Raw genomic sequence first — 12,799 nt, forward strand, 5'->3', positions numbered from 1 at the left:
GTGCAGCTGGACCATACTGACGACACGCTTATCCAGTCTTATAAAGGTATCCTGCCGTGCAAGTTTGGTTTTTAAGGAAGAGTTTAACAAGAACAGAATGACTGAACAGTATAAAGAGCTCTACAACAATGTAACAATGTGTAATTTCTGAAATATTCTACATAAAAATTATATATATATATATATATATATATATATATATATATATGTGCAGTTGTACAAAATAACCCAAAATCCATCTCTCCTTTCAGTTCATTTTTTTCCCCCCATGTTGTTTATTTGGAAGAAATTCAACAGAAGTGTCTGATATACTACATTTTTATTGTGATTGAAGAGTGTGCTATTTATGTATAGATAATGCACAACTCTTTTGAGTGGGTTGGGATTTTGAGTTAGGAGTGAAACATAAATAAATAAACAATAAAATATTCAATGCCTTTCTACAGGTTTGACAATAAAACAATGTTCAACCTATATCAGTTTAACTGTGGGGTTTAGTCATACAGACAAGGGGTGTAGGGTTGTGTTCTGGCTGGGATCCCACAAAGAGCATTGGCTCCTACAGGTTGAGAAAGCAGAATTGTCAGGGACTGTTTCACCTCACCACACTACAGCAGCCCCCACTGGCAAGGCGCCTGAGGAGCTCAAGTGGACACCTGCGGGGCTGGCCTTTTGTCCTCCAGGGACTGGTACCTCACTGGCATCCGCTGTTGAGCTTGCAGGACGCCCACTGACCTTCATTTATCCTGGCCTGTTGTGGGGAATTGTTGCGGTGAAGGAACTTAATTGGACATTCTAAATTGGGGAGAAAAAAATTGAGGTAAAATAAGAAAACAGGTGATTTATTAATTTATTTTGCTAGCTTGTCATGGCTTGTGGCTTGAGGAAATCATTTAATCTCAACCCAAAGTGATGCCATTTCTCACATAGAACCAATGTTAAAGCCAGGTTGCCTAGCCAAATTTCAAATACAATGCTGAAGAAAAAAGGTCAGTAGAATGGAATATTGTAAACTATCAATTGACAACAAATGTTTGTTTCAAATCAAAGTTTCCCAGAAATGCTACTTTTCAAACACAAGATGTATTTTAACATTAAAGCAAATGTGTCCACTGTTTTAAATAGTGGGCCTAAAATACAGTAAAATATGATGGTGGAAAAAGAAGAAAAAATGGACAGAGACAGAGATGAAGGTTAGGAATTTATCAATAATAAAGAATAGATTTTTCATCATAAATCATCATTGAGTTACATGATTTCCAGCTGTCATCAGCTGTGCATACCAGCATGTGAATGGTGATGGGAAAGTGCAAATGACATCTTACCTCTTTCTTTTAAGACTGTTTTAAATATAACCCATTAATATGCATAAAGGTCTGAAGATTATGTAACTATTATGAAAGGACATGCCCTACCTCCACTATTTTGGTAACACAGTAAGCAACACAGTAAGCAACAGACAAAATAGAAAACAATTATATATATATATATATATATATATATATATATATATATATATATATATATATATATATATATATATATTAAATATACTCCTCACTTTATTAACAGAGGCCATATAAATTCATCAGGATGTATTTACAAAGCAATAAATATTTAATAATAGTCATAAAAGTCATAAAACTGTTTGCATACATCATAAATGTGTCAAGTTGTTGGTAGCATCTCATACACAATACACAGTGTCCCTCGGCAGATGAGTTAACGATACAGCCATACCAACGTCAGGACCAAATCATTTTTATAATGGCCCACTTAGTTCACCAGTCTATTTCGGCCCCCTAAGCTCCAATCACCCTCTGCCTGTATTTAGTCTTAAACAGATAGTAAATATGATCTTTTCAGTTTTGGATTCAGCGGTAAAAACCGCAATGGAAAGAGCTATGATGATACGCATATGTACTATAACATACTATATGTATGTGAATGCCTCACTGTAAGACAGTGTATCACTTACATAGTAACTAACTTACAGGTGCTGTTAATCATGGAAAATAGAGGCAGGATTGTCATTGGATGGTGTGACTGATATAATATCTAACTATAATACGCATTACATATATGGAAGTATTTGGTTTGGCATATATTCTTCTCCAAAATAAGTACTTTTTAATAAATTAATACAAATATACCTGAGGTATAAAACTACCCCCTGCCTATTTTCCAATGTAATAAATAATGTACAATTGGTCAATAAAGTTGGAAGGAAAACTATGATCTCAAATGGACTGATGCCCTTCCAGGAAAGAGTCCTCTTGGTCCAGCCTCTTTGTTTCCTCTCTAAACAGTGTGTGCTATTATTGCTCAGCTACATAAACACTGAGGTGGATGAATGTGCAGTCATTTATCGAAGCCCTTACTTAAGGCCCCTTCCATTAACGTTACCAACAGCTTTCAATTTATAATGAACTTGAATCACTTTGTCTATCATTACACAACTTAGGCTAGTCTGTATGTGTTAGCTACAACATCTGACTTCAAATCATGATAAAAAAAACAAGTAAAGGGAGGCAGGGAAGTTTGGAGTTTGGGGACCCAGAATAACTTTCATTAGTAACCTCTTCTGTAAAAGGGCCCTTTACAAAGTATTGCACTTATATCTAAAGAGCTAGCTAAGGTGAATATCATGGGCTTGCATCTTTTCCTTCTGGGCTCCATTGCATCTAACCCAACTGAATATAAAGAGACTCATCGACTCGCTGGTACTCTCCACAGATACAAATATAGTCAGTGACTCTAAAGGAGTTTCCAATACCTCCAAAAAAAAAACAAAAACCTGTTTGTTCTTCTGGCATTACCTTTAGAAGTAGAAACAGCAAGGTAATGACAAATGTTCGTTCTGTTCAATATAAATAATAATAAACAGCCCACAAAAATCCAGCACATCGGAACAATTCCCGACTCCTTATGTATAAAAATAAAACATATTTTCAGTTTTTATTTATTTTTGTTTTGTTTTCTGTTTTTTTCCCCCATGGGATATATAGGCAAGGTGGTTGAGTATTCCTTTGACACACATACCCTGGGATTCTTTTTCATGTTTCAGTTTGAGTTGGACTTGACTTTTAAGCGTCGTGCCCTGCGAGTCCGTTTGGTGACTGTGGTGAAACGGAACTCCTGTAGTGGGTCCACTTTGCCCTTCGGGTGCCGTTTCATAAAGTGAACTTCCTGCTGATTCTGCTGGGTCCTTGAGCCTTTTTTGGGTCGTCCTTTCCGAGTGAATCCCAGGTACCAGCCTTTGTACTTAGCCGACACCAGTGCAGTGTAGTTATTCTCCAGTACTTCTTCCACAAAGACGCACTCCTGGTTCCTTCCATTGAGCTGCAGAAACAGAAAAAGGTAAACAATAAAATATCTATAACAAACTGTGATTCAGTTGGTAATATCATTTTATAAGCCCACTGATTTGGATGTACCTAGTTGAGTTAACCTCTTCGCAAAAGCATCAATTTCACATCACAGAAACCAAGCAGGCAAAATACCCCACTTCTTCACTGTAGCAGTAAAGGAACAGACAGATAAACATTCTGCCAAGTACCAACTCTTTAAAATGGGTCTTTTTCTGGTATTTTTAGCCCAAATCAAGCAACCCAAGCCAGAAAAGGCAGGAATGTGCTATTCATGTCTGAATAAAGGAGTTGTTATTCCTTTTCTATTCAGAATGTGTTTGTGGCCTGGCTGGTGTGGGAAGGTTGAAAAATAATGTTTTTTACCTGGAATCTATTGCCACCAGTCTGGGATAATAACTGCTCATTTGAGAAGTAGAATCTGAACATTTTGCCAGAGGGCCTACTGTTGTAATGTTTATTTCTTGTGTTTTTAAACCATACCCTTCTTTGCTAAGAAGCATATTTTGTGTGTGTGCTCTGCACGGGTGTGTTTGTAGTGTAATGGTTACTTTTCATGTATTGTGAATGTGGCTTCTCAGAAATGACACACAAACCAGACAGAAACCTATTTATGTGGCTTGTACCCTATTCCACTTGGATAATTGCGTTTCTTTCACCTCAAACCACTTGTATGGACTCATAAACTGCTGAAAAAAGATTAAACCTGTTCAAGTGTGCCAACCTCTAGTGGAACTCATCAAAAAACAAAGCAATTTTACTAATAGCAACAAAATACGAAAAGATGCAATTTCCGCACAATCTACATGTGTTTCTAGTCGCTGTTCCAAACTATGCCAAGATTAGTAACTGAGCAGGGTATACATGTTACAGAGATATGTAAACTGACTCTTGCTTAAGTTTGTGAGTCCTACTCCTGCCTTGTTTACTTTTACTAATCATGTACAAGCAAGTTCAAGCAAGTTATTAGTTTGGGGTTAAAAAATGAAAATAAATTAAAAAGAGATTCCAACCTTGATATACCAAACGAGAACCAACATCTGTAAGAGTTAGGTTCCTAATTTTAAGCCTATTTTCTGTACAGAGTTTCAAACAAATTGTCCTTTGAAATTTCTGAACAGGGACCACTTAAAGAATATTTGGGGCTCTGCCCAGATAACTACTGTGAACCTAAAGCTTATTGTTTCAATTAGAGTGGCCCTTTTCAAATGATTTATTTAGGGAGTCTTTTGTCAATAATTTGTGATTTGAGAGATCTCTGGGGGACACTGTGCAAAAAGGTATCCAGTATCTTACCCATATATAGTAAGAGAACTTGCTTCAAATGATTCTTAGGTAAAATTATAACACAGTAAGTCAAGCAGACATATTGTATAGTAGTACTAAAAAAAGCTAGGTATAACATTAGGCTCACATATCTATGTTATGGGTCACGTTGTAAATAATCATTTAAGAGATTCTTACCTTTCCAATAATTTTTCCCCTTTTGTTCATGCAAATGTAGTAACCAGTATCTTTTCCTTTTATTCGGATATGGCTTCCAAATGTTTCTGTTTCCACCACAAGCAGAGCTAATAATAATAAAATACTACAATTAGTAAAAGGTCAATGTTAGAAGAGTAAAAATCAACTTATTCCCACTTGTACAATCACAGACATTTCGGAGTGGAACCAAAGCTGGTCTGAACAGTAGTTGGACTGGTTTTATAGTATAAATATACTACTTAACTGTTCCACTTTTTTTCCTGTTTTGTATAGAGCTTCAGGTTTACTCACACATCCCAGCCCTGCTTCAGGGAATGAAATCAGCTTGAACTTTTCTAAACAGTTCAGATGCCCTGGAATTATGTATCAGAGTCTCTTTAGTACTTGTTCACTCAATTAAAAGGTTAAAGATTGTCTATCTGTTTAACACACCAGGGATTACAGGTTGCCCTCAGGGACTCAGAACAAATTCCATGAATTGTATTGCTTCGCTGGGGATTTAACTTAGAATAGGCCATCTCTATATCTACCACACAAGTGAGACCAAAAGTCATAACATAGGCCAGCAGATTCAACTGCTCACTTTCACTTGCAATGCAAGTTTGCTTTGAACTGAAAAGGTTAGTCTAGTTATGTAACAACAAGGCAGTATTTTATTTTGTATTCCACATTTTTTAAACTTCTAGGGTAGAAATATTTCAAGGCCTAGAGCTCCAAATATATAGTTGTTTACCTGTTTCATACTGCTTATGCCAGTGTATCAGTGGTTACCATTCAATATTTATTAAGGTGCATTATACTTTGGACTGAATTATTATTATTATTATTATTATTATTATTATTATTATTATTATTATTATTATTATTATTATTATAGGCAGGAGTTCTTATGAAATGCAATACAATCCAGTAACACTGGATTGAAACTGTACATAATTCATACGAGGCACATATTTTCACATCAGAAATTGGCCTGCATTGCTGGTAATTTAACGGAACAGAGTGTCTTTCTTGGCTCAGGAAGAGAAGCCCTGAATTTTAATGAGAGACAGTAGGTTCTCTCACCCTGGTGGAGACGGTGGCCTCTTCAGGTCATGAGGCACATTGGCAGGACTCATGAGAAAGCCTGCCTCTGCTTCTACTCATGCTGGAGCAAGCATGTGCGATGACATACAAATGCAGTCTCCACGAAACCTAATATTTCTAAATTAAATACTATACGCTCGCCAGGATTTGTTTTTTTTTTAAAAGCCACAGAACAAAAACTTCATATGTGTGTGTGGGGGGGTGTTAATGTATATTTTTTGCACCACATAAATATACTAAATTCTACTCTACTGTACAATTTAAGTTTGCTAACACTGTTGTATTTTAATCCCAAAATGAAAATGATGTAAATAATATCTTGTACAATTTTATTGAACAAAGGGAATTGTATAAAGTTTACTACTTAAAGGAATAACTATTGTACAGTTAAATATTGGCAGCATTTCACCTCTCAGACAGCTTTGTTGGTGTGGTTGTTGCTAACCCCAGAATTCGACAATGACATAATACTACATATAATACCATGATCTCTTCATTATGGTTCTTGTTTATTTTGCTGTCTAGTTAATTTTAAAATCTGCTATAAGGATAGGGGCACCAAATATTCAATGTATTCCGAGGGTAAGTTGGTTCAGCCTGTCTCACTGCACAAGAACACTCCCGTACCATACTTGCCCCCATCGTCCCCATTGGCGTTGATCTTTTTCCCCAGGATCTGGACGTGCTTCCCAGTGGTCCGGCTGTAAAGCTGATATATCCGGACCTGTTTGCGGCTCAGGTCATCTGGGTTCCTTGTGTGGTTTTCAACATAGACACGGAAATCTGCTGATGTCTGCCGAGATTCCTTAAAAACAAAAAAAGGCAGTAATGTCAGTTTGAGGGAATGTTATTATAATTATTAGTAATGAGGTTCTGCTTTTCAGACTTTGGACATTATAGATTATTTTGATTTCTTTCATAAAGATTGGTGCTGACCATAGCCATTAATAAAGATAGGTAAACAAAAAATAGCTTTTTTGACTTAATTCTCCCAGGCCTGGCTTGTTTGAATCCCAAGCTATCAGCTATTCCAAGCTCTAATGCTGAATATAGGGACAGGATCAGTGGACATATCTGCATAACTATCTTCAGCTATAAAAATAATGGTGAGAGACAAGGAGACACTGAGGTATAAACTCTAAAACCCTTTTGTCCAAAAGTGCTTTTCCAAGTCTCCTTGTGTGCTTCTGCCAATTGATCCATCTGGGTATTCAGGGGAAAAAAAAAAAAAAATTCTACTTTAGGTTTCTGTGCTCTTGCCAAGAACTAATCCCCTAGCTGTATTGTTTAGTAATTATATAGTGCACGTCTTTCATGTGGCTTTTCTCAGGTGGGTAATTATATACATGCTACATACACAAGACTTTTTGTTATTTTAACCACAGTACATTCATTATATTATATATATATATATATATATATATATATATATATATATATATATATATATATATATATATATATAATGTGTTTTAGGTCTCCAGCATGGGAAGCCAGGTAGTCTTGACAAGCTGGCTGTACAGCCCTAGTGACAGCTTTAATCTAACCCTTGAAATGGTTCCCCAATACAGTTAAAGGTCATTGGTTAATTTGTACTGTTTTAAGTAACTATCCCTCTGATTAAATGTAATTGTGAGGAATGGTAGCCTAAACAAACGCTGTGGGGTTGGCGTGTGTATGTGGGGTGGGGTGGGGTGGGGTTGGGTGGGGGTTTATTAACTTAATCTAGCTGAACGGCCTTTTAACACAAACTACATAACCATGACCAGAGTGGAAGGAGAGAGAGAGAGAGAGAGAGAGAGAGAGAGAGAGAGAGAGAGAGAGAGAGAGAGAGAGAGAGAGAGAGAGAAAAGAAAGAAAGAAAGAAAGAAAGAAAGCAAGCAATACACCCACCCCTCGTTATATCGCCCCTCGCTATACTGCAGATTTGGATATATGACGGTCCTGGAGTTGGCTCCCCATTTTTAGTCTAACTGCACATACCTTAGCTGCAATATGCATAGGCAATTTCACTTAGAATTACTGGGCAGCAGTGTGGAGTAGTGGTTAGGGCTCTGGACCCTTGACCGGAGGGTTGTGGGTTCAATCCCCAGTGGGGGACACTGCTGTTGTACCCTTGAGCAAGGTACTTTACCTAGATTGCTCCAGTAAAAACCCAACTGTATAAATGGGTAATTGTATGTAAAAATAATGTGATATCTGTATAATGTGAAATAATGTATAATGTGATATCTTGTGACAATTGTAAGTCGCCCTGGATAAGGGCGTCTGCTAAGAAATAAATAATAATAATAATAATAATTTTGTACTGCACACCACAAACAAAAATATACAAAACAATTAAAAAAGCATTAATATCATAGTGTTATCATATAAACATACATTGCACAAATATATACTTGCTGAAGAGGTTTTTATTTTAGCCAACGAGGTGTTCACTTATGGCAGCAATGCACTAGCAAAAGTCACAGGGCAGTGACGTCAGCTCCCTAGCAACAAGCCTCTATGTTGAGAATGGATTCTTTCAATGCAGCGGGTTTGTGCATTTGAGAAAGGAGAGGACATCTCATGAAATTAATTGAAGACTTAAGTTGATGAGAAGCAATTACCCTCCACAGTACGAATTAAAACAGTGTGCTGCCTTTTTTATACAAAAAATGAGAAAAAGCAGGTTGCGCAGATGATTTATACAGGACCCTGATGCCCCCGATAAAACGAGGGAGTGGTTGTACAGTATTTGTTAGCCTATTTGTTTTTCTATGGGTCTCTCGCTATATCGCGGCCCTCGATATAGCGGATGTATGTTGATCCCCGACACCCGCGATATATCGAGTGGGTGGTGTATATGGGTCAGAATATGTTGCCACACAATAATATATGTCTCAAGTTCGTTTTGAGCCGCAGTGCACGAGAGTCGTTGCTAGATCAAAACTAATGACAGACATAGTTTTGTGTAATATATTCTGACCCCTATTATTATTTTATATATTAAATGTTTCTCAGCTTCTAGTTTCGTTTTGTTTGTGTAAACTGTGATGCGCTGCTGAAAACTGCATTATGTCTGCGCAGGTTACGCTGCTATGCAAATTTGTTGAAAATCGTCGCAATATTTTTTTTACTGACAAGGTGAAATGTCCAGGTCTTTTTCAGGTAGCTGCTGAAATAATCAATTTCAACCTCTGAACGCAAAATACGACATGATCTGTTGACATTAAGTGGCGCGTTCAGTGATGACGTAGTAGGAGTCTGATAAAAATGCATATTAACCATGTACATACGTATGCATACCTTTCAACTTTTAATAATACAAAATCGGGAGTGGGGGTGGTGCAATCCGTGATACCTTGTTTACTGTTTCCCTGTACAGCGGCGTGGGCGAGACGAGGGGGATGGTGCAGGTGTGTAGCTAAGTATGTGAACTTGCATCGCGCACTAAATGCATGCCTGCCACAGGGCTCCCCTGAGTCCTAAACCCTGCTAAGTACAGACGGGAATTGCAGTAACCACACACCGGTCATGACTTTTGCAGACAGGTTTGCTGACATAAAGGGGTTTAATAGTAGAATTTTGAGCAAAATACGGAAGAAAATCTGTCCCGGGAGATGTCCAGGAGAAATGTCCAAAATACGGGAGACTCCCGGTGAATACGGGAGTCGACAATCTGTGTATGAACTTAACTCATAACAGGATTTTTGTTTTCCAGTTTAAGGGTCTGTTGCCATGGTAATAGAAATAGAGAGAGAGAGAGAGAGAGAGAGAGAGAGAGAGAGAGAGAGAGAGAGTAAACTGGTAGTGTGCAGTAAATCTGCACACTGAAAAGCCATGCGGTAAGTTTTGAAAAGCATTCCCAGGTTAACCAGAGCTAAAGCATCTAATGCTAGCTGTTCTTTAAAAAGAAAAACAAATTGAATTACTTAAAGCTAAAAACATATTGAATATGCAAATACTTACTTTATACAAATAAGAACGTTTTATAACCAGATTTAATATGGTGAACTTGACAACTACATTTGGTAACATGATATGAAAATGCCCCAGTTAGAAGAGTCACAAATCGGTAGGCTAACTAACAATATTTTAGTTTGAATAAATTCGCTAAATTAATTGATATGGATTATTATTAGTAGTAGTCGTAGTCGTAGTATAAAGTAAATACAATTGAAAAAAATATATTTTAAACACATTTAGGCTACTTGAAGACGTTAAATAGCCTAACCACTTTAATCAAAACGCTTATTGAAATTCTTAGTTTTAATGTGAAAGCTATTTATAAATATGTTATTACTAAAAATTGTAAAGGTTAAAATACAATCTTTGAAAATTGAACATATTAAGGCTAATTTTGAATAGACTAATATATTTTAGAATTTATATTATCACCAGTGTATTTTTAATTTGTGGTTATAGAAGACAATATAGACTATGCGACTCTTCCCTTTTCCTAAAATAGACACGAGGATACAGCTGTGACCTTCAGTCCGATGTAATTCAGAATATTTGTAATATATTAAAATCCTTACCTTTTATTTGGTATTTTTTGGCCAATATGTCGTTTTATAATAACAATAACTTCAAAAATACTTTTGAAGCGAGGAAAGCGGTTTTAAATAATACAGGCCTATAGACGTGGGTATAATAATAATAATAATAATAATAATAATAATAATAATAATAATAATAATCATAATTTATAGTAAGGTCGTCATGGTCCGGTTTTATGGGATATTCATTGTTCCCCTTTACACGAGCCTGGATGTCGAATGAAAGCAGTGCATGTGGAGTGTATGTATACCGTTTTAATGGGTGACATAATACATATCCTACAGTACACTATCAGTATAATCTTTTGAGTTATGCTCAACGCTGTATTAGTTGTTAGGACATTAAAAATGACAACAGCATCACTAACTACATGCAACACCAGGTACAGTAAAAATTTAAATCACCAGTAAACCAAATTGATTCATATAAATAGTAACCCAGACCCATGTCTATGCAGGCCCATTAAATAAATTGCGCGATGATTGTTTACTTGGTGCAACGCTTATTAAGTAATATATATATATATATATATATATATATATATATATATATATATATATATATATATATATATATATATAAACACACACACACACACACACACACACACACACACACCATAGGGTACATAACAGTGGTTGTAAAAGGAAACAAATCAATAATAATATTTATATAAAAAGACAACCTACCTGAACTTGAAAGTAGAGGACTAATAAGTGTAAACACCTGGAGGGACAAAATAGAAACACAATTATTCGTGTATAATTACAAGCCATAAAAAGAAGTTAAAAAAAGTTTGGTTTTAGCGACTTCTATTGGTAAGAATGTACACGTTTTATAAATCGAACCGAATAAAAAAGATGGAATCCTTACAAGTAGATGAACCGTGAAGGAATATAACGCATCTTGAGTTGCCGAAATCCACCTGTTTACAGCGCTAAAAAATAATAAATAAATACTAATAATAATAAAAAAAAAACCTGGAATAAAAAAACAAAGTCGCCGCCTTCTTTACAATAAATATTTCCTTGAATCCCAGCGGAAGAATAAATTAATGAAGTTAAACAGTACCAGTGTGTTCAACATAGGCGCTTCCTTGTTTATAAGCGTGCCAAAAAAAAAAAAAAAAAAAAAAAAAAAACAGAAAAAAGAAACCCTTTAAACAAAAAGATCTTTACAATTCACGTCCACAGCACTATAAATTGGAAAGTGAATAAAAATCAACTTGTATATTTGCCTTGCCAGGTTTCCTCTTGAAGAAAAAAGAATCCAGTGTTTTTTTTTTTTGTTTGTTTGTTTTGTATGTTTTTTTGTCCCTTTAAGTGTGCGCGCTTCCAATCAGAGAAACATCAGCTCCAAATTTACCTGCAGGGGACATCTACATATACACCTTGCGCGGATCATTTTAATTTAACGACAGTTACTTCATTTAAAAAAAAAAATCTAACCAAAAAAATGAACAAACAGACGGTAAGGACGAAAAAGAACAGCGGGGGTTGGATTTCTCGCATGAAGTTAGAAGTTTAAGTATCCAAGAAATGTATATGTAAAAAACAAAGCAAATCACAGCCTACTTCCATAGAACGGGATGATGTCTTTGCATTTGGGTGCAGGGAGTTCTTGGTAGACAATTAAGCGAAATTCCCTTGGTGGGTGGAAACTTGAGAGTCGAGCGGCTATGATTTCTACCTATGATAGGACAATCTAAAGAAGGCCATCAACACAGATTTCGAGAGAGTAGTTTTTCAAAGTACTAGCTGGGGAGGGGAGGGACTGGGTGGTAAATTAGTGGATTTCTTTTGTCGTACATTTGTTTTTGTGGGTTGTTAATGAAGAACTTGACAGTTACCCGTGAGTATTGTGCAGGTGCATTTATTTTCTTTCTTTAAAAAAAAAAAAATGGCAGAAGCCTGGAGTGGAGACGCATCAATAATTTGAAATAGGAATCTAATATTAATCACGGTTCAAAGGAAAAAAATAAATTAAGAAAGTTCAATAGACTTTTTATGATCTTTTTTAAGAGAGAGAGAGAGAGAGAGAGAGAGAGAGAGAGAGAGAGAGAGAGAGAGAGAGAGATGCATTACTGGATTTGTGAAATGTATATTTTTTATTTATAAATATATCATTTTAGTAGGCTACCAATTGTAAAAATTGATTAACCACTAGATCCAACTGTGTGCAATACATAAACTCTCCTACATTTAAACTAATAAACTACAATTGTAAAACGTTTTCTTTCGATGTAATTATTGTTACTGTATCTGTAAATAAATAAATAAATAAATAAATAAATAAAATGTATCTTCCATATCTTATTG

General features: G+C 35.8%; 1 protein-coding gene across 4 annotated transcripts; it reads right to left on the reverse strand.

The window, feature by feature from the left end:
- Positions 1 to 217: 217 nt before the first annotated feature.
- LOC117409631 (fibroblast growth factor 18-like) lies at positions 218 to 12,183 on the reverse strand. Of its 4 annotated transcripts, none has more exons than XR_009309289.1 (6): positions 11,355 to 12,183; positions 11,171 to 11,207; positions 6,567 to 6,744; positions 4,833 to 4,939; positions 2,820 to 3,342; positions 218 to 795 (listed from the first exon to the last, which is right to left on the reverse strand). XR_009309289.1 is itself a non-coding variant. In XM_059004100.1 (6 exons), exons 1-5 carry the CDS (start codon positions 11,384 to 11,386, stop codon positions 3,064 to 3,066), a joined length of 633 nt encoding a protein of 210 aa, XP_058860083.1. In that variant the 5' UTR covers positions 11,387 to 12,183; the 3' UTR covers positions 218 to 795; positions 3,043 to 3,063. The 4 variants fall into 4 exon arrangements, 3 of the variants coding, with proteins under 3 accessions (XP_058860083.1, XP_058860092.1, XP_058860075.1); XM_059004100.1 differs by having other exon boundaries at positions 3,043 to 3,342; XM_059004109.1 differs by lacking the exon at positions 218 to 795 and having other exon boundaries at positions 1,534 to 3,342; positions 6,576 to 6,744.
- Between the last annotated feature and the right edge of the window lie 616 nt (positions 12,184 to 12,799).

This window comes from Acipenser ruthenus, chromosome 2 (assembly GCF_902713425.1).
Source record: "Acipenser ruthenus chromosome 2, fAciRut3.2 maternal haplotype, whole genome shotgun sequence".
NCBI classification, from domain to species: Eukaryota; Metazoa; Chordata; class Actinopteri; order Acipenseriformes; family Acipenseridae; genus Acipenser; species Acipenser ruthenus.